The sequence below is a fragment of the Crinia signifera genome, chromosome 4, assembly GCF_055691185.1.
Source record: "Crinia signifera chromosome 4, ASM5569118v1, whole genome shotgun sequence".
Classification (NCBI taxonomy): domain Eukaryota; kingdom Metazoa; phylum Chordata; class Amphibia; order Anura; family Myobatrachidae; genus Crinia; species Crinia signifera.
Window position 1 is genome coordinate 65,377,810 of NC_139220.1, and position 21,667 is coordinate 65,399,476.

At 44.2% G+C, this 21,667-nt stretch overlaps 1 protein-coding gene across 1 annotated transcript; it reads right to left on the reverse strand.

The window, feature by feature from the left end:
• Positions 1–763: 763 nt before the first annotated feature.
• NPM1 (nucleophosmin 1) lies at positions 764–20,370 on the reverse strand. The gene is made up of 11 exons (XM_083181813.1): positions 20,200–20,370; positions 19,374–19,456; positions 15,022–15,141; positions 13,732–13,825; positions 13,519–13,631; positions 7,663–7,733; positions 7,206–7,242; positions 4,662–4,751; positions 1,647–1,757; positions 1,240–1,314; positions 764–1,012 (listed from the first exon to the last, which is right to left on the reverse strand). Exons 1-11 carry the CDS (start codon positions 20,258–20,260, stop codon positions 962–964), a joined length of 906 nt encoding a protein of 301 aa, XP_083037939.1. The 5' UTR covers positions 20,261–20,370; the 3' UTR covers positions 764–961.
• Positions 20,371–21,667: the final 1,297 nt, after the last annotated feature.

The window sequence follows — 21,667 nt, forward strand, 5'->3', positions numbered from 1 at the left end:
AACATGTCTGTAGCAAAGGAATAAAGTATGTTGGTGGACTCAAACAAGTTATTGATAGTCAATCTTAGGCTTTAGTTTTTTTTATGATGGTTTCCCTTTAACAACTTTAATACAGTAATTTGAGATGTGGTCTTGCACCCAGACAAATAAAACATTAGGCCAGGGCTTCACAATTTTAAAAGTGATCGTATATTTAAGTTTATTCCAACAATGTACTGTGCTACACTATATTCTGATATCAGTACTTGTGTACATCTTTTGCCAATAACTATTTGCAGAGACCATTGTACCATGAGCTAACCTGGGCAAATACATGGGATCAAGACACAATAAAGGAGGACATTAGATTTCTCAGATGCAAATTATAAGCTAATGTTGACTGTCAAAAACACCTTTCAAAAAGGTGGTAAAGTAGTTAGACCATATTTGCTTTCTATGCCAATTTCCTCAAACTGCCACTATGGACTAGGATTTAAGGATACTTATGTTTGAGAACATGTGACTTACACAATTTGATTTAATCACCTGCACTGACGCATGGATTTTCTTAAAACCTGGATTGTAATGGCAAAGTTTGGTGCCATCCCCTTTGTTGAACTTGTTTGATAAAGGTTTCAACACAGATTATTGTAGCTCTAAATTAAGAATGATGTCCAGAAACTGCATTTTTTCCCACCTGGAATGCTGTTACTACATTTGGAGATATTTGCTGCAAATAATGGGACATGATTTAAGCATAAGTATTATAGTCATTAGAAACCACTTCATTTGTCTGGTCATCTTTATTATGCCATAAGAGAACTAGAACATTGAAATGTACAAAACAGGTGGAACTGTAGCGTTTACTTGGCAAATTGTTAGAAATTTACATAGGACCAACTGTTCGCCAACTTGCATTTAAAAAAAAAAATATATAAAATGTGAAAATAAACCAGCTGACAACCAAAGGGAAAAAGACAAGCTATTTTAAGTCTTTCAGAGCCTTTCTCCAATTCCAGAGGTCATCAATAACCTGAAATATTTAAAGACATTATTAATGCAAGAAAAAGGTTCTCTTTAGAAAATGTCTTAAGAGGGCTATGTGGTACACTTTGCATAGGTACTATTTTGTTCTATGGTTAGTCATAACAATGCATGTGATTAAGAATCCATACAAACTGAACTGACCCATGCACTCCCATATTAAGTCTATGTAAATGTAACCTAAGCATAGTAGACTTACTGAAGCCTGTTACTCACCTTTTTGTTGTCAGTTCTGAAACAATTCTTCACATAGTTTGTGAACTTTGCTTCAATTTTAGGAAGCACAGAACCCTGGAAAGATCAAAAACAAGAGAAATGTCCAGTTATTAATTTCATATCTAGTGGGGTATCAACCCTCAGAAAGAAGTTTGTGATTATTTGCTGCAAACCCAGGTTTTGGCAAATTCACATCAGGCTTTGCACTGGTTTTGAACCATGTTGATTCCAAACCCCACCACCCCCCAAAAAAATGACGCTGCATGGGTGGAGGTGCCCATTAATGAATGGTTTGGCAAATCGTTGCCTTTTTTGTCTGGCAAATAAAACCGCAGTGATTTAATACCCCATTTTAGGTTCTTTACAGTATTTGCACCACCTATGAACTAACCGAGCAATACACTTACCTTTTCTATTGTTGCTTGCATTTTTGCTTTAATTTCTTCAAGTGTAAAGGGGACCTTTGGAGACCTATTAGGAGTTTGCTTGCCCTCTTGTTTCCCTTTTTGTTCTGGTGTCTGAAATAAAGTTTGTACAAAGCTATTATGCATTTATTACATTAGATACTACATTTCCAGCATGCAAGTTCACTTCTTAACCTTAAATATATAAGACAACTAAAGTATGCAGAAGAGGGAGAAGAGTTCCTAAGGTCTTAGGTTTACTTAGAGCATTACTGTATTTCCCTTTTAAGGAGATGCCATAACTGGGCCCATAATGCCTAGACATAGAAGTACAAATTAAAATGTAGAATTATGGAACACTCAAGATGCATAAAAAGATTTTAATGCTTAATTATTTAACTATTTAAAATTATATACTTAATCAGCAAGTGTAATGTTTGTACAACTGGAAGACATCCTGATTTCACTATTTTATTTATATGATGCTTTTTACAGCATGAATCAATCACTTTAGACATAAAAGCAAATGCCACAGAATCCTGGGTTTTTGCCTTGTGGTATAAGGCACAAGTTTTACAGCAAGTAGAAAATAAAATTTAACAGGAAAAAAAAAAGGTACTTTTTTGTTCACGGCGGCAGATATATCAGATGCGATATTGGCCGATCCGATGCGATTTTTTTACCTGCTCATAAAGCCCAAAGCGTGACGAGGGGACGTGGATTACTAAGCTCGCCACACTATAAAATCAACTCCATGCATAGTGGATAGTGGGGTTATGAACAGGTAAAAACATTGCATCAGATCGGCCGATATATAGGCCGCCGTGAAAATAAACAATCTAGGAGCGCAAAATAAAAGCATGTCTGGTGCAGTCATCGATTCCACACGATACAAAATGGGTGATCATATTCTAACTGAGCAAGATCCTAAGAAAAAAAAAAGTCAGCTCCATGTATTTTTCATCCATACTATACTAGCTGAGTGTTGGGTGCACTACAAAAGGTTTTTGGAGGTGGGTAACCAATACAAGGTCACAAGGTTTATGGGAAAATGGACATTTGTAAAAGTTTGGAAACCACTAAATGTATCCTTTCTTGAATCACAACAATAGCTTATTGGCAGGTTATAACTCATTTTTTTGAAGCTTGACATCTAGCCTATAGTGAGGCACATGATTCACTTCTGTTTAAGATATTTTATCATCAGTACCCAATAATAATTTGGTCTATTAACACTGAGAAATTTGAATTTGTCCTGTACCCCCAACCTGAGGCACCCCTTGCATGTGTCCTGCTGCACCCTTGGGTGACCGCACACAGTTTAGGTTATTACTTGAATATATCATGTATGATTAGATAAACATGTAGCTGCCCATAAAAGGTACTAAGACATTGTAGATTACTGCTGGCAGGCTGTACAAATAAAAGGTATAGAATACAGTGGGATAACAGGAAGAAAATATCTAAAAGTGACATAAGAGTATTAAGAGTGGCAAGGGCAAAATGAGAATGATTTCCCAAGTTTTGTGAGCAGAAGGAAAGCATACAAGAAGGCTGTGGACAGGAATAGCGGTTTAGGTGCGAAAAACCTATCTGGAGGCATCAGTAGTATGGATTAATGGATGCCAGGCAGCAGTGAAGTAGTGGAGGCATTGATAGCAGCAGGGCTGTGGAGTCGAGGAGTCGGAGGAAATTTCGAGTACCTGGAGTCGGCAAACAATGCACCGACTCCAACTCAGACTCCGAAATTATAATTAATGACTTCTCTACTGTAAGAATAAAGACCAATGCATGCAGTGCCTCACATAACCACAAAACGAACACGTTAAGTGACCGTGAAAAAGCAGTAACCATGCAGGTTAATTTCTTCACCATGATGAGGCTGCACCAAAACACCCCACAGTAACACACCTCAAACAGACTAATTTGCACAGTAAGCAGAGTCAGTGTACACTATGCGTCAGTGACTACTGCAGTGTGTGATGCTTAACTAACCAGTGGAGTAGAATCAGAGCAAAATGGGGGACCAGTACACCCTAAACCTTAGCTCACAGATCTGGGAGAGCTGGTAGCACAACACAGTGCAATATACAAGCAATATAGCGCAGCAGCGCTAAAACGCTTAAATAACTTGCTGTCTCTGCCGCGCTGCAAGGATCAGAATCCACCACGCCACTGAGGAGCTGTAATGATGACCTGACAGCATGAAGAAGCAGAGACAGGGCACACCCAGCAGAGCCTGAACCCGCTCCGAGTGAAGCCCCACCCCCTATACATGGAGCTGGCGCTTCTAACATTTATACTGGCATAAAATGCATTTTTAATAAAAAACGCAATGGGTATCCCTGCTGGTCCAGCGGCAATCCCCCTATGCCAGTGAAATGTGGGGGCCGCCGCCACCGCCATCTTGCCACACAAAGCGGTTGGAGTGTCCTTGTGGGACCCCCAACCTGTACTCACAACAGACGGCTTATGACCTGTCAGGGGTGTGCGGCAGCTGGGGGACTTGCTCTCTACAGCGCAATGCTGTGCGGTGACAAGTCCCACAAAGGACAGATGTCCTGCAGCAGGGTCAGCTCTGCACCTGAAGAGGCCGGGGACTGACCCTTCCCCTGACTCCCACGAAGCAGGACAGCTGCTTGGTCAAAGCAGCGCCCCAAAATTACAAAAAAAAAAAAAAAAAAAAAAAAAAAACTCTGGAGCATCCAGGAAGCACTGCCTCTGAGGCACATTTTTCTAAACTGACTAGTGGAGGGAGATTGTGTGGGTGCACTGGCTCCTCCCCTCTAAGTTTTAATGTGCCTGTCTCTCCTGCGGAGGATCTCTATCCCCATAGTATTCAACCCAGTATCCCATTGGACGGTAGAGAAATATATATAAAAAAAAACAGTTTCAGGTTACACTTCCACAATACAGAAATTTCATAAAATTTAAAGCAATATAGCCTTAAGATCTCATAAGTGGAGCATGTATGATTACATTGTTAACAGGTGCACACAAAATGAAGGCATAACTTACTTTTGGAGGTTTAGCGGGTGTGGACGGTTCTGAAGCTTTTCCATTATGGTTTGATTTCTGAGCAGATTTTGGTTTTGTAACTGGAAGATTCTATAGAGAAGAGAAATGAGTAACAGCAGGTTAGAATGAGAATTGGGTGGGCTTGCTTAAGAAATGGGTCGAGAGTGAGGGACAGAGCATTCCAGAGATAGGGAGAAGCACTTTAGAAGTCTTGGAGGTAGGAAAAAATAATCAGTAGACAGGAGAGGCAGCAGTTAAGAGTAGACAGGAGTGTAAGGGGAGAGGTCAAAAAGGTACATGGGAAAGCGCTTTGTGAGTGATAAGTTTGAATTGGATTCTATAAGGGAAGGTGAGCCAGTGAAGGGCTTGTAGAAGAGGGGAGGTGTATATACTGGGTAAGGAAAATTAGCCAGGCTGCAGCACTGAGGATAAACATTTGTCAGGGATTCAACAGATTACAACAGTCCATTCTGGAGATAAGGGTCGGATTCTGGAAGTAATTTTGAGATTAAAGCAGCAGGTTTGTGCTGAAGGTGTGATTTGGAGACCTAACACTTGGCGGCTAGAGGAAATAGTAGTGCCATCAATAATGAGATTGTGGGAGGTGAGATTATGGTGGAAAGATGATCAGCTCAGTCTAAAGCTGTGTACACACTGTGCAATATATTGCTCAGTGTCTCCTTTTCATCAGCGACCAGAGATGGTCGCTGATGAACAGGAGAGACTGCTGGGGGTTCTGCATAGGGAAACAGCTGACCATTAGGAGGCTGAACACGGGAGCGTGCACCTGGCGATTTATTGCTGCTGCAGCACAAACAAATCGCTGGCAATATGGTCGCTCAGCGACCATATTGCCAGCGATATTGCACTGTGTGTACACAGCTTTAGACATGTTAAATTTGAGAAAGCGCTGGGACATCCAAGAATAGAGATCGTTGAAGACATTATTGAGAAGAGCAGGAGAAAGCTCAGGGGATTAAAGGTAGATTTATGTATTATCAGGATAGAGATGATGTTGGAAAGTCATGAGAGCTAATGAGTTCACCTAAAGAGGACAGTAAAGGAAAGGACAAACAGAACCCTGGTTGGCACATACTGTTAGTGGGGGGAGGTTGAGACATAGGAGACAGAAAAGGAACAATCAGGTAGGACAGCCAGAAGGGGGCAGTATAACGCAGACCAAGGAAGTTAAGTATTATCAGAAGAGGGTGGTTCAGTGTGTCAAAATCAGACATTAAGATATGCAGAGTAGTGGCCCTTTCGTAGCATGGAGAGCATTGCAGATTTGTGAGGGCTGTTTCAGTGGAGAGGATGGAAGCCAGACTGGAATGGGTCAATTAGGGAGTATGAGGGAAAAAGGGCAGTTGTAGACGATACACTCAAGGAGTTTGAAGGCAAAAGGAAAGAAATTGGTCAGTCGTTAGATAGGGTGTTTGGATCAAAACAGGATGAGAGCTTTCTTGAAAGCAGATTGTTAAGTGTCTGATGAGGTAGATTGATGAGGTGGACTAGATGGCAACAAGCAGAGAGAATGGTAGGTTGAGGCAGAGGAGGGTAAAGGAGCTGGATGGGGAGGTGATGAGCGGGGAGGAACGGATGAGGGCCATGACTTCCTCACCAGATACTTGGGAGAATTATGTCGTCAAGACATTTTCTGATTCTGTATGTATCAAGTATATATGCGTTCTTCACTATGTATATTAATATGTTCATTTTTCCATAACTAATATAACATTTTATATTTAAAAAAAAAAAAGTTGGTGGGAGGGATTGTAAGGGACAGGTTGTTGGTTGCTGATGGGATGTGATGTCCTGATGTATGGAGACAAGTCAAGAGCTGAGTGATGGAGGTGGGCAGAGGAAGGAGTTGAGTGGCAAAGGCGCCAAAGGTTTTTAAACTGGGAAGAGATTAGGTTTTTTTAAAAGTGTGAAAGTTTAAGGGAAAGGGCAGCACTAAAGGATGAAAGCATTAGTTTAAAATGGAGGTTGTTGCTCAGCAGTATGTGAGCATTATTGGAGATATCTAGTGCATTGAGTGCGTCAGGGTTGAGGTGTAGTTTGCAAGGGTGAATAGTGGTGGGTGGAGCAACAGAATCTAGAGCAGAAGGGATGTATCATAGGAAGTGGCTTGTTTAGTCTGTCAGAGGCAGGATAGGGAGGCAGGGTCAGATGTACCATTAATGCATTGAACACTAATCCCACTTAATTCTTTGTATTAAAAGCTAGTTATATTTTATTAACAGGTTTAAAGCTTTTCAATTTATGTTGAAAACTCATTCAGCTACAGTTTTTAGTGACATACAGTGCCATTCTTGGAATGGCTAAAAGAACAAATGTATGAGTTTACATTAGTTTAGCTGCCTCACTTGTAGTTTAATATACCAAATTTTGAAGATCAATACAATTTATATCATTGCTAAAAGACCAGCTGTAATAAACATCAGTAGTCAATCTGTAAAAATTTAGTTGTCCCTGTATGTTTGCATACATATACAACAAGATGCATTGTAAATATTGAAGGTTGAAAATTGTGAGAGACACTACCTTTTTAACTGGTGTTTCTTCTTCCTCCTCATCATCCCTAAAAAAAAAAAAAAAAAAAAAGAAGGACTTAACTGGCTATTGTTTAAAACACCAATTAGAATAGGCAAGTAGAACTTTACGAGGTAACCAAACATTAAATGTGGTAAATTATGGTTTCTACTGTACACTGACCCTTTTTAGTTAATACAACTGATTTCCTTGCAATGGTGGAAATTCCATCACTACTTTGGGGCCATTCCTAGTACACCACTTAATGACCTGTCTTCAAAGCTTAATTATAAGTGCCAAGTTTAATGCCAAGTGCTCACCCAAGAGTAAAGCAGAAGTAGTTGGGTTATATTGTACAAGTGTCACTTCCAGCATAACTAATCAGTGCCAAAAATTCATAACCACTCAAGAACCAAGTAGAACGCACTATATACAACTATTTAAGCCATAGAACCATTACTGCTCTTACTCAAACTCCTCCTCATCATCATCATCGTCATCATCATCATCATCTTCATCCTCTTCTAATTTAGGCTTTTTCTGTTTAAAAAATAAAATAGGATTTTAATACCTACCAGTAAATCCTTTTCACAGAGTTCATATGGGGTACTGAGGTCTTATAACCTTGGGGAATAGAGGGTATCCGGCAGGAGACAGGCACATAACTTTCCTTCAACCAGGGTGTGTTGGCTCCTCCCCTCTACTTCACCTTACTAGCTGGCTAAGAAACTGTGCCAGAAGGATGGATAACGTATGTGAGGCAGGATTAGCATAAGTAGTAACTTGGTGAGTTTCGCACCAGCACACAACACTCAACTAAACTTAGTTAACCCCATCATTGTGTTATATAATGTATAATCCCTTAAAGATTTGTGGGGAGCTAGAAGTCACCAAAACTCAGACGCTCCAGTGTAGGTCAACAGACCTGTAACGTACAAAAGCCACTGTTTTGCAACCTGCAAGAAGGCTGCAACAGGATTACAACATGTGCAATCAGAGCACCGCACTGAGGCAGACGCACAGTACCCAAATATGAACTCCATGAAAAGGATTTACTGGTAGGTATTAAAATCCTATTTTCACTATTATTCATATGGGGTACTGAGGTCTTATAACCTTGGGGAGGTCCCAAAGCTTCCAGAAAGGGCAGGAATGTGTGGAGGCTGTTGCAACACCGCCTGCCCAAACTGGGTATCATCCTTGGCCATAGTGTCAAACTTATAAAATTTGACGAAAGTATGTTGACCTGACCAAGTGGCAGCTCTACATAGCTGCAATGCTGACACCTCGAGCAGCCGCCCAGGATGTCCCCAGGGCTCTGGTGGAATGAGCTCACAGGAGGCCGGTATAGTCAAATGGGCTGCCACATGCCTGCTGTATGGTGGAACGAATCCACCTAGCAATCGATTGTTTTGATGCCAGGCAGCCTTTCTTGTGTGCATCATAAAGCACAAAAAGACACTGTCTTACGGACCCTTGACGTCCTCTTGACAAAGACCTTCAAGATCTTAACCACATCAAGTGATTCCGGGATATGATGCCCCGAAGAAGGTACCACAAACAGCTTATGTGGAACACAGACCACTTTTGGCAGGAACTGCTGTTTCGTCCAAAATTCCGCCCTGTCCTGATGGAAAATCAGCTATGGACTCTTACAAGAGAGCACTAAGCTCAAACTCTTCTGGCCGAAGCCAGAGCCAGTAACGTCACTGTCTTCCAGGTAAGGTATTTTAAGTCAATGGTGTCCACTGGTTCAAACCAGGATGACTGAAGATATATAGATATGTCCCAAGGTGCCATCTGGGCTACAAATGGAGGCTGTATTCTCAAGACTCCTTGTAAAAGTCTGGAAATGCTAACTTTCTGGAAAAAGATAGAAAGGGCCGACACTTGAACCTTTAAAGACCCCAGCCGGAGTCCTTCATCAAGGCCCACCTGCAAGAAATGCAGAAGACAGTCCAATCTAAAGTCCGCTGGCGGAAAACTCATGTGCTCACACCAAGAAACATATCTTTGCCAAATCTTGTGGTAGTGTGACGCAGTCACTGCCTTCCTGGCCCGGGTCATGGTGTCTATGACCGAGGAATGAAATCCTTTTAGAGCCAATATGTTCCACTCAACCTCCAGGCCGTTAAACGAAGAAGCCCTAAGTCCTGATAGACGACAGGGCCTTGCACCAGAAGATCTCTTCTGAGAGGCAGTCTCCAAGGTTCTTCTACCAACATGCTTTGCAGACTTGCGTAAGACACTCTCTGGGGCCAATCCGGTGCAATTAGGATTGCTTCCACCCTTTGGTGTCTGATTCTCTGCAACACTCTCCCCAGAAGGGGCGAGAACAGGTACACCAGTCCGTACGACCACAGTGTAGTCAGAGCATCTATTGCCTCTGCTTGTGGATCTCTTGTCCTTGAGCAATACCTTTCCACTTTGTGGTTGGTCCTTGAGGCCATCATATCTATCTGTGGGAGCCCCCACAGATCTACGATGCTTCAGAGCACCTGAGGATGTAACCCCCATTCCCCAGGGTGAAGGTCGTGACGACTGAGAAAGTCCGCCTCCCAGTTGTCCAACCCGGGGATGAAGATGGCAGAGATTGCAACTCTGTCCAGGCCAGAATCTTGAAGACTTCTCGCATGCATGCTCTTCATACCTCCCATGCGATTTATATAAGCAACCGTAGTCGCATTGTCCAACTGGACTTGTATCGCCTGATGTTCCAGGAGGGATTAAGTCTCCAGAAGAGCATAGTATACTGCCCTCAGCTCCAAGTTGTTTATGTGGAGCTGTGCTTCCAGGGGTGACCATTGTCCTTGGAGCCTCATCCCTTGGGTTACCGTCCCCCAGCCTTGCAGGCTGGCATCTGTAGTTAGCAGGGTCCTGGATCCCGAAAAGTCTCCCCGCAAGATTTGGCATATGTAGCCACCATTGCAGTGACTTTCTTGCCTTTACAGACAAGCAAATCAACCTGTGGATGTGCGAGCCCGACCACTTGCTTAACAGGTCCCACTGGAATACTCTCGAGTGGAATCTCACAAACTGGAGAGCATCAAATGAGGCCACCATCGTCCCCATCAGTCTGATGCAGCGGTAGACAGACTCTCTCCGGAGACAGAACTTCCAGTAGCAGCTGTTGTAGTGCAGCAATTTTCTCCAATGGGAGAAACACCCTTCTTTCCACTGTGTCCAAAACCATCCTCAAGAACTGGAGACGTTGAGATGGTATCAGTGAAGACTTGGGTATATTCAGTACCCATCCATGACCCGACAGCAGACGTCTGGTCGTCTCAATGGCCCCCAGCAACTCCAGTACTGACTCAGCTTTTAGTAGCAGGCCGTATAAGTATGGGATAATGTTTATCCCCTGAGTCCTTAATAGGGACATCATTTCCGCCATCACTTTGGTGAAGACTCGTGGGGCTGTCGAGAGTCCAAATGGTAGGGCTTGGAACTGGAATTGTTTGTCAAGAATTGCAAATCTCAGGAAAGCCTGGTGTTGAGCCCACACCGGTATGTGAAGGTACGTGGCCTTCAAATCGATGGATGTATTCTTCCAGTCCTGCAATAACCGCCCTCAGGGATTCCATTTGGAACACTGCGATGCGGGACGCCGCTAGAAGATTTTTGTGAAGTACACCACTAACAGTACATTAGAGTGAAGTAGCAGAGGGCATAGGTGCCCTTCCTATGTGATTGTAAGGGGGTTCCTGTGTAAATCGCCAGAAGCTTTTAGGCACCTCTCTGCAAACTCCACCAGGCCAGACTTTGAACTCAGACTCAACACTTCCTACACCAATCACCAGGAGAGGCCGTAGGTCCTGGGCTCAGGACCCACGGTAGTTAAAGTCTAGTACAGACTTTCTGAAAACCCATTGGGAAATCTTCCCTGGTGACACTTGTTAAGGAAGATTCCCATTTATTGGGCACCCCACATAGGTGTACGGAAACAGTTATTACCGCACAAGGTACCCCATTACCCCTAGGGTAATTAGGCCCAAAGTCCTCATTTCCCCCCAACAACAGAGTTTGGTATATATATTTTGAATTTAATAAAATCTATTCATTTTATCCATACATTTTACAATTCTCACAATTCTTTACACACCAACACCACCAGCTTTCTCAACACAAGCAGGATAGCGCTTTCACACTCCAAACGTTTACTATAGCCAATAAGGGACCGGGATACCCTTAAGCAGGGCTGGGCAACACCGGCCCTCCAGATTCAGCATGGCCACATAGCAAAACTAATGCAAAGCATCCTGGGATGTGTAGTTCACTAACATGTGGAGGGCCGGTGTTGCCCAGCCCTGCCCTTAAGGGACAAGAAGCACATGTATAGTTTAGGGCAAAATATAGGCTGAGCGCAGTGTTCCTATCCAGCTTTTGTATAAAACATCTGTGCGCGATTCCTGAGCCACCGCGCCATCATCATGCCACACATAAAACCAGCATACCCCACTGAGGGGACCCGGTTATTACTCACCACCAACGTTTTCAGGCTGAGCCAGGGGTGTGTGGCAGCTGGGGGTGTGCTCGCTGCAGCGCAATGCCTGCGGTAACAGCACCCTCTCAGGTCAGTGGACCTGCAGCAGGGGTCAATTTGGTTCCTTGAAAGGCCTGCAACTGTCCCTTCCCCCGGCTTCCCTCGTCGCAGGGCAGCTGTTAAGCCCAAACAGCAACCCGAAAATAATAAACTAAAATAAACTGAAGAAAAACTCTCTAGAACTCCAGGAGTGTGCATCCTCTCCTGAGGGCACATTTTCTAAAACTGGCTAGTAAGGGGAAGTAGAGGGGAGGAGCCAGCACACCCTGTTGAAGAAAAGTTATGTGCCCGTCTCCTGTAAGATACCCTCTATTCCACAAGGTTTTAAGACCTCAGTACCCCATAAGAATGATAGTGAAAAGTTTACAATAGCTCTTCAAATTAGACCTGTGGTTCCCATAATGTGTCCTTAGGCAACCTGGCTACCGCATGTAATTTATTGCCCGCAGTTCCAGCAGGTAGTCCGCGCCGGGAGGGGGTAGGTGGAGGAGTGTGGGTGTCTGACAGATAAAAGGTCCTGGCGGCTAAGCAGAGGATGCAGGCAAGGGAGGCACTCTTCCAAACCTGCATCCCCGCTGCTCTCTTCTGTGGCTGCCTGTTACTGCATGACAGGCAGCATGAAGCTCCCTCCCAGCTCCCCCAACCCCATTTGATTACATCAGTGGCTGAAAAGGGTGTGGAGCTACATGGGACGAGGGTGTGGAGCTACATGGAAGAGCTGAGAGGAAAAGATGTGCTGCCAGCCTGATTTAAGGTAAATGTGTGTGAGAATTTTATACTGTCTGCATTTGGTGTGGGTGTTACGCAGCACTACTACTGTGGGCAACTGGGGTGTGTGTTACGGAGCACTACTATGGTCAGTAACTGGTGTGGGCGTTATGCAGCGCTTCTACTGTCGCCAACTGGTGCAGGCATTACTCAGCACTACTCCTTTAAAAACATTTTTTTGTGCCCTCATACTCAAAAGTATGAGAGGGCGCAAATTTGCAGGAGGGTGCTGAACACCCTAGCACGTGCCCTTCTAGCAGGCAATCTAGTATAAGTACAGGGCTGTATATGGGTGTGGGTGGTTGCGTGCTACCGGTGATTTATACAAGGGTCAAGCTGGTATGTTCCTGGTGCATGATCATGAGAGGTGCCGCACAGCAGGGAGTTATAGGGATGGGTGGCATGTTATAATAGTTGATTTATGCACTGAAACCTCAGGCTGGTAATACCCATGCATGCACCAGGGCTTTTGGACTGCTGCAATCCAGGTGCCACACGGCTTTTGACTACTTTTTTTACACCCACATCCAGCATAATTGTGGGTAACGTCTTTTCCATTGCAGTGAGCAGGTCCCATTAATCTGGGTTTACTTGTTTAAACTGCACCACGATCTGGGTTCAACCCAAAGCATTTTCCGAGTTGAAATCCCATGTCTAAGGCCTTTTGCAACACCTGCAAACACTGGTTATTGCATGCCCCCATGCAAAAATCTGTGTAATAAGGGCTGGTCATAAAAATGCAATAACTGGGGGAGGTGTTGGTGCATGAATTTGATAGGACTAGACCTCTTATTGGGGAAGCTGCCCTTTGCATTGCATGTCGCATATGTCAGTATATATGCGATGAGCGGCGGGATTTACTGGTTGGTATATCCCACCCATAGTGTTTAGTATTGTATTATTGTATCAGTATTTGTGGCTTACGGGTGCCTTGAAAAAGTCAATGAAAACCAAAAGGGTGCCTTGGACTTGGGAACCACTGAATTAGACAAAAAAACTAAACAGTTTCCATACCTGAGGAACTTTAGATGTTGAAGCAGAAGGCCTTTTAGTATTCCTTGGGCTTTCTGTATTTTCTTCTTCCTCCTCCTCCTCCTCATCATCTGATGAACCCAAATCTTCTAAAGCTAAAATAATTTTTTTAATTTCACAACAGCATATTAATAAGCAATGAAGTACATAATCTAAAGCACATTTGAGGGCTTGCTACAACTAAAAATTACTTACCAACAAGATGCTGTCCACTGACATATACTGGACCGGTGCCAGACTTAAGCCTGAAAACCACTGGAGGTGCAATTTCAAATCCACCAAGAGATACCTAGGAGCAAACAGATTCTCGTGAAACAGAACATTTAGGCATTTGATTTTTTCCACCCCATGGATTCCCCTAACCATTGGTCTTCGAGACTCTGCACTTTAGACACTAACCAATGAATAGTCTATTAACACATCCTAGAACTTGTAGTATTCACAGAACAAAATCTGCAAATTAGCAGGATTTGACAAGGTATATTTGGGTTGCTCCAATATACAATATAGCTGTTGACAAAACAGACACTTTGAAAATACAGCTTTGATGTCATCACTGAAGGTCATGGTAGACATTTTTTTCCTACAGAGCTGAGTACATAAAAGAACAGATACCACACTATTTTAAAATTGGGTCTCAGAAACTTGACTTCTCTAACTAAATCAACCCTTCCAAAATGTTGTAGTTTGGCCAACTTAAATCTGATAATAGATCTAAATTTTTTTTTACAATTGTAAAAATTGTCAGTTCTGACACCTGTCAGATTTATTCCCCTTTTACACCGCCTCAAAACTCTGGGTCATCGACGGTGTAAATGTGTCACAGTGTCCTGACCTGGGTAGAACACGGCTAGGACATGGGTAGAGGGCGGTGTAAATGAGTACACCGGGTCAGATGACACAGGCTCCCATTTACATCAATAGGGGACATCCAACCTGCGGACCGCAGCGTCCACAGGTTGGACGGGGGGCACACAGCCTGCGCTGCTGCCTGCTATACTCTGCAGACAGCAGCGGAGGAGGTGAATGGATGCCTGTATGCGGCATCCATTCACCTCCCGGACGACGGCTGGTCCCCAGCACGGCGATCGGTGTATCCGGCGGGGATCACCGCGGTGCCGGCGCTTGGAGATGAGGTCATCTCCAAGCGCTGCCTCAGTCTACACTGCGGATGGGCACCGCAGTGTAAATGGAGTAAATCCCGGATCCGGGATTTTTGGTGTAAAAGGGGTATTGTTCCAGGGTTAGCTTTAGAAAAAGGTCTAAAAAAAAAAAAAAGGGGGTTAATAAATGTTGGTTGTCAGTTATAAAAAAAAATAGCTTCAGGAAATGTTTAAACCCTTTCACCATATTGTGCAAAAATTACTTATCACTTAAATATATACCTTTAGCAATTGACCAGCATGTACTCCTGAAGAGCAATGCCATACTCCAATAGTGATATTTCACTTTCCATTTTGTTCGAGCGACATATTTGATACTTACTGTTGGTTGTACGGATGGTTTCAAGGATGCAAGCACAATTTTGATTGTTTTTCCTTCATAGCTCATTCCTTCAGCTTCAACAATGTGTAGTTCATCTTTAGCAGCAGCACCTAAACTAACCTGCAAGAGAAGATTAAGTTTTAAGCTGTACGCTGTACAATGAAAGTTGTAGCTGTCAAGGCACACTATTTTCATATACTGAGGCAGACCTACTGGCACAATTACATTCACTTTAAAAAGGCACGAAGGGCATCCTAAATGCAAAATCAATGCGTACCATTTATTAATGTAGTGAACATTCTGCAGCGCTTTAAAAAAAAAAGTTAAACATCCAGGGCAGGATGTACTATGGCAAAAATGCGGTAAACAGCTGGTTTAGCGCATTTTCAAATTTACTAAAACCCTGCCGCACCGTCTTCGGCGGGCACGGTATTGCCACTGTTGGGTGGCGATTCCCTATAGAAGCCTATGGGCTTCTATCGCTGCCCGCACCCCCCTCCCCTGTCCTCAGTGCTGCTCCTCCTCCCCCAGCAGCATGTCACAGCAGGGGATGTCCTTTCAGCTGCAGGGGTGAGGAGGAGATGCCAGAAAGCCCAGGAAGTGACGGAGACCCCCCACAAACCACATTACAGGTATTGCCGGGGCATCCAACACCGCACCGCCAGCCGCATATGTTAGTACAGGGCGCGACGAGGGTCACCGATATATGTTAATACATCCCGCCCCCAGTCCGTGCCCCAACGGAACTTACAAGATATATTCCCTACCACATGAACAAGCACATTCATTATAGGGTTAATTAATGTTGGGAGACATTTAATCTATATATATGGATTTACATAGATTAAGCTTAATTCTACAAAAAAAATTAAGAAAAGCCATTTTGTCCTACGTTTATCGGCAAAGGGGCTTAACCACTAAACAGATTCCTCTGATGAGCCATTTCAATATACATAAGATTCTTCAGCCCTCTCACAATAGGCAGTGTCCAACTCTAATCTTACACCCAATGAAAAAAAGGTCTACACGGATCAGTAGCTGGAACGTTGCCGTGTAAACTGGTGTCCTGGGTCATCTGACAAGGGTACTGTTACAAGCCTTTCGAGAGCTAAGTCACAAATGCTTGGATATGACCCAAGAAACGGATTGTGTGTGCAGTACATAGAACCTAGCCAAATCAAAGTTAGTGTGAGCAAGGTCTGACCAGTATTGAAGACCAGTCAGATTCATTATTTAGGTGGAAAAGGGGTATAACTTCCCATCCCCTCTCTAGCTATTCAAACGTGTATGTGCACATGTACACACACACACACACCTCTTGCCCTGTGGGGAGAAAACATGACATTTGTTTCTGGGAGCAGACCCTACTTGCCAAACCCAAATGTACCACATATAGCTGTATAAAGATAGAAACCATTCAAAAGTACCAGATGCAAGAATAAAAAGGCCATTTGGGAATTCAAAAGCCAGAAGTTTCCTATTTCTGGTACCCAAATGGTAGGTCAACAAGCATACAGACAAAAAGGTGACACATGAAGAGGTTGACACAAGTTCTTAATTTTTTTAACTTCCATACTAAGCAACCAATGTGAACGCCGACTGGGAATAGCAAAGTGTGCAGAGTCCAGCACTAGTGCAGCTAGGCACCTGCACCAAAGCAGGGTGATCCCAGCAAGCCATGCATGGAGTGGTGGTACAAAAAACAAAAAAAAAAAGTAAAACCCATGTTTGACATCCCATATTTCTGTTTACTATTTTCAGAGGAAGAATGCAGAAAACCTGGATGCCTGATCACAGTATCCATTAAATAACTGCTAGGAAGCCATGCTTAATTGCTTGCCAAAACACAAAGAACTTTATTGCGTATAGCAATTTCATAAGGACTGCATGTAATTCCATGCTAGTTAATGGGAGTTCCTCACTAGTGATCGGCAATGAGCTTGTTCGGAATCATGATGACCAACATAAGATAGAAAAGCATATCAATATTTTCTCAATGCAAGTGATGCTAATGAACCGGAAGGACATGCTATGTATAGTAATCAAGGGCACTTCCATAGTAACAATGTAACTATTTAACTAGACCAGAGCAAGTATAAGCCAGATCTAAACACAATGACAAAAACCTGGTAGCAGGCTTTAAGCTCCCTATATACTACGCTAAAGTATTGCATGCAACATGTGAGAATTTTGCATACAACGTCATAGGCAAGCCCAGTCATGACAGGAAATGATAAATCCTCATGGCAGCCATGACTACATACGGTTCCGATGTGCAAAATCAAACATAGCACTTCCAATGATTTATTGGCTCGATGGGGCAAAATAGCATGATAACGTGCCTTATCGCACTAGTGTATGGCAACCTTAAGAATACCTCCCAACTGTGCTGGTTAGAGCGGGACATTCCTGCTATTTGGGTCCCTACCCCAGCTAGCAATGTCCTGTGGGCAAGGGACAGCCAGAGATCACCACTGCTCTGCTGTAGAGATACTATGCACAAGCACATGACATCTCTTCAGTACAAGGAGGGAGGGAGCTTCCCAGCTGTTAGGGGAACACTGACATGCACCTGAAAACGGGGGTCTGGGCAGGCACCTGGCCATGCCCCTTACCAGGTATCTCCACCCCTTTTTGGGCCAGACACAGCATATCCTGATTTAGGTGAGGCAGTTGGGATGTATGCTATAGAGGTCAATGGGTAAAAATACAGTGAGCCCCACGAGGAACTAGTGTTGCATTAGTGCAGCAAACTTTCACAATCCCAGATAAAGTTTTGCAACCTAAAATAATTTAGTACTGGAGATTGCCTGGGTTCACTATGAGCAGCCACACCAAACTAGAGATGGCTAGTGAATCGCTGCCTCGACTCAGTGACTCGACCCATTTAAGCTGAATACATGATTCGAGTTAGTCACTGTGGCAAGAGCCGAGACAGCAGCATTATAGCATAGTAAGCTCAGCCCCTCCTCTCTGAATCGTCAGGCTCTGCAGGAGAAAGGAGAGTGCAGTAACAGCTGAGTCCAAGTTATGTCTATGCTGGGAGCCGTGCACTGTCTCCCTGTGCCTGCAATTCCACACTACTCATGAGCCCAGCCACTGACTAAACTTCCTGTCTGTCAGCACACAGCGCAAACTGAGGGACAGAGACTCTGCAAGTCCCTGAGTGTGCTGTGAGCCCTGCACTGTATCCCTGTGCCTGTAATTACATATGAGTAGTGAATCGAGAGCCGAGTCATGCCCCTTTCAGACCGCACTTTGTAAACGGTATATTGCCGTTTTTTTACCGTTAAACGGTTAAAACGGTAATCTGTGCTGTCTGAAAGGTGCAGATCCAATTAACCGGTTTGAAAATAGTTTTTTCAAACCGGTTAAAATGCAGGGTCCTACCCGTTTCAGACCAGGTATTTTGGGATCAAAATCTGGTCTGAAACGGTATTTAGGACCCAGCCAATGAGCTGGGTCCTAAATTCAGAGCAGCAAATATTTAATGAGCACTCATTAAATATTCGCAGCACTGGAGCCGCCCCCCGCCCCCCATGTGTCGACACCAGCCGTGCAGCCGGTACCTTCGTTGTGGATCCCGGCAGTGAAGTATGGTCGGGGAAGCACTTATGGAAAAAAAAAAGCATCTTTCAGAAAATGGCTGCCCCATAGGAAAACCTGTTTTAAAAAATTGTCTTTCGTATGGGGGCATCCATTTTCCGAAAGTCACTTTTCTTATAAGAAAAGTGACTTTCGGAAAATGGCTGCCCCCATACGAAAGACAGGTTTTTTTTTAAACTGATTTTCCTATAGGGCAGCCATTTTCTGAAAGACGCTTTTTTTCATAAGTGCTTCCCCGACCAACTGCAGTGCCGGATCACGCAACAGAGGTACCGGCTGCACAGGGGGGGGGGGGGGGGGGTTGTTAGCCCTGGGGTGGGGGGGATTTGGGGGTGTTAACCCCCGGGGGAGGGGGGGCGGCGCGCTCTGAAGACTGGCTTTGACCCTGTTTTTGGAAAGTTTCCAAAACGGGTCTGCCAGTGTAAAAAATATACCGTTTAAGAGATGCGGTGTGAAAGGGCTTTTACCTGGCAGACCCATTTTTGGAAACGTTTCCAAATACAGGGTCAAAGCCAGTTTTGCGGCCTGAAAGCTTACCGTTTAAGAGATGCAGTGTGAAAGGGCTTTTACCTGGCAGACCCATTTTTGGAAATGTTTCCAAATACAGGGTCAAAGCCAGTTTTGCGGTCTGAAAGCAGCATTACTGTCTCAACACACTTCACTGAGACGTGCGGCTCAATTCATTCCAATGAATAGTCTTGCCCATGACTACACCAAACCATTTTAATTGGTTCTTTAGTACTTACCGTTCTCAGAGATAACTGGTGCTCATTTTCATCATCATCCAACTTAAAAGCATACTCCTTTTTGTCTGCCTTAAGTTCGCAGCCTACAAAAAAAAAATTGAACATTTAGCATCTTATACAGAAAGCCATACTATAAAGCACGGGGGGACAAATGCATTAAGCTTTAACAAGAGATAAATTCAAGGGTGATAAGGAGAGCTAAACGTCCAGCTAATCACCTGCTAACTGGCATGTTACAGCCTGTTTTTGAAAAAAGTCAGTAAGGAGGTGATTGGCTGGACGTTTATCTCTCCTTATCACCCTTGCATTTATCTTCTCTTAATACATCTGCCCCAGGGTGACCCATGCACAATGTTACCCACGCACATACACTATATACCAGGTAATTACATTGTTGATGGGAAAAGCGTTTAAGAGTCCAAATTTAAAAAAAAAAAAAATCGTTACATTTTCTTCACATATCTAAACTGAAACCCCACGCAGAACAGTGGAAATCATTAGATTATTATATCAATGAGCACAGCTTACCTAAAGAAATACAATACATACAACCCCCCACGCCGCCATTAGCCTGACTATAGCATCCTACCCACACGTGGCGGAGGACACAACCAGATCTGCAAATAACAGATTAATACCGCATTGAGCGACGCCTGTGATATCAATCTGAGATCTTTAACAAAAGCAGGCTCTCACCCAACCACACAGCTCGAACTGGGCTTCGCTACAAGAATCTCTCTAATACAACTGTAAGGTTGCGCTGCACACCACGAAAGGCCAGAGTACACTACACGGAGGGTAACAAAGAAAACCCGGGCGTATATACCGAAGAGGAAGTTCTGCGGGCGGAGGGGAGCCATGTGCTCCATATCCATGCTGTCTTCCATTTCTCCTACCGCGATAGCTACCGGATACTGATGACAACGGACGGCGTCTACTGAATGGAAGCGGCCGCGCGTGCGACCGGCCTTTATGAGCAGCTGAATCCTCGCGATAGCCTAGTAGCGCCGGGAGCAGGGTGGGGCTTGTCAGAATGTAGTAAGACGAGCGCCGATTGGTTTAGCGTCTGGGTCGCTCTATGACTGGTGAGCCGTAAAACGTGTTACGGCGTAGGCCAAAAAAACCATACAGTACTGTGTGTGGAAAAAGATAAATCTTTGCTAAGGCTTTTGAGGCCTAGAACTGGGCTGGTCACGGTGTCGCACGTGACTGCAGTATTGAGTATTCGGGAACACATGGTTGTGTCTAGATCCCCTTCAGTTCTGTTCCCCGTACTTTTACTGACTAGATATTTGATTATCGCCCTCTCTAGACAAGAAAGTTTAAAGATATGGCTTAGAAGGGCCCTCCTGAGCACTGTCTTTTTTTTCAATTTATTACGTTTCTTATATAGCAGAACATATTCCTTTGCACTTTACAATAGGATGACCCCCTTCCTCTTTAATGAGGGACATGCTTCAACAAGTGTATGCACGGCTGTGCCATGCTAGGTCCCCACCACCGCATATATCGCCAGTTACATACATCAACATTGGCTTTAAGCCCCATAAACACTAGGCGATATTGTGAACAATATAGCCCATAAAGGGGCCTCTGAGTGTTATTGTTCACAATATTGTCTTGTATACACTCAATATTGTTAACGATTATGTAAATGATGATTGATGTCTTCCAAACATGCCGGTCAATTTGGCAATACAGCCAAGCGGCCTGCATGCTAATGGGACCTGATGTCGTCACTGAACAATGTCGGAAGCTGATACAGTTCAGTGAGTATGGCCGATATGCATACCTCCCAACTGTCACGATTACAGCGGGACAGTCCCGATTTTCGGGTCCTGTCCCGCTGTCCCACCCGCGGCAGGCATTGTCCCGCTGCGGGAGGTGGCAGTTGGGAGACCCCCCAATCTAATAGAATAGATGTTGTGCGCATGCGCACAGTGTCTATTCTCGTATGAAAATGAGGTTGCGTCTAATTAGCATAAGCCGCACCCTCATTTGCATGCACCCGCCCCCTTTTCGCCGCGCGAGTGTCCCTATTTCATCAACACAGAAGTTGGGAGGTATGCGATATGGTTAACTATATTGGCCATGGCTAGGGTTGCCACCTCTCCCGGATTTCCGGGATTCTCCCGTTTTTGGTGGCAACCCTTCATGAGACTTTTCCAGTCTCCCGGATTCCGGTATTCTCCCGGAATCCGGGTGTCTAAAAAAGCCTCCTGCCCTCTATTGTCTTTGCCAGTTGTATTTCCCCTCTGTGGCGCCGCTGCTCCTGCCAGGCCTGCCTCCGCAGC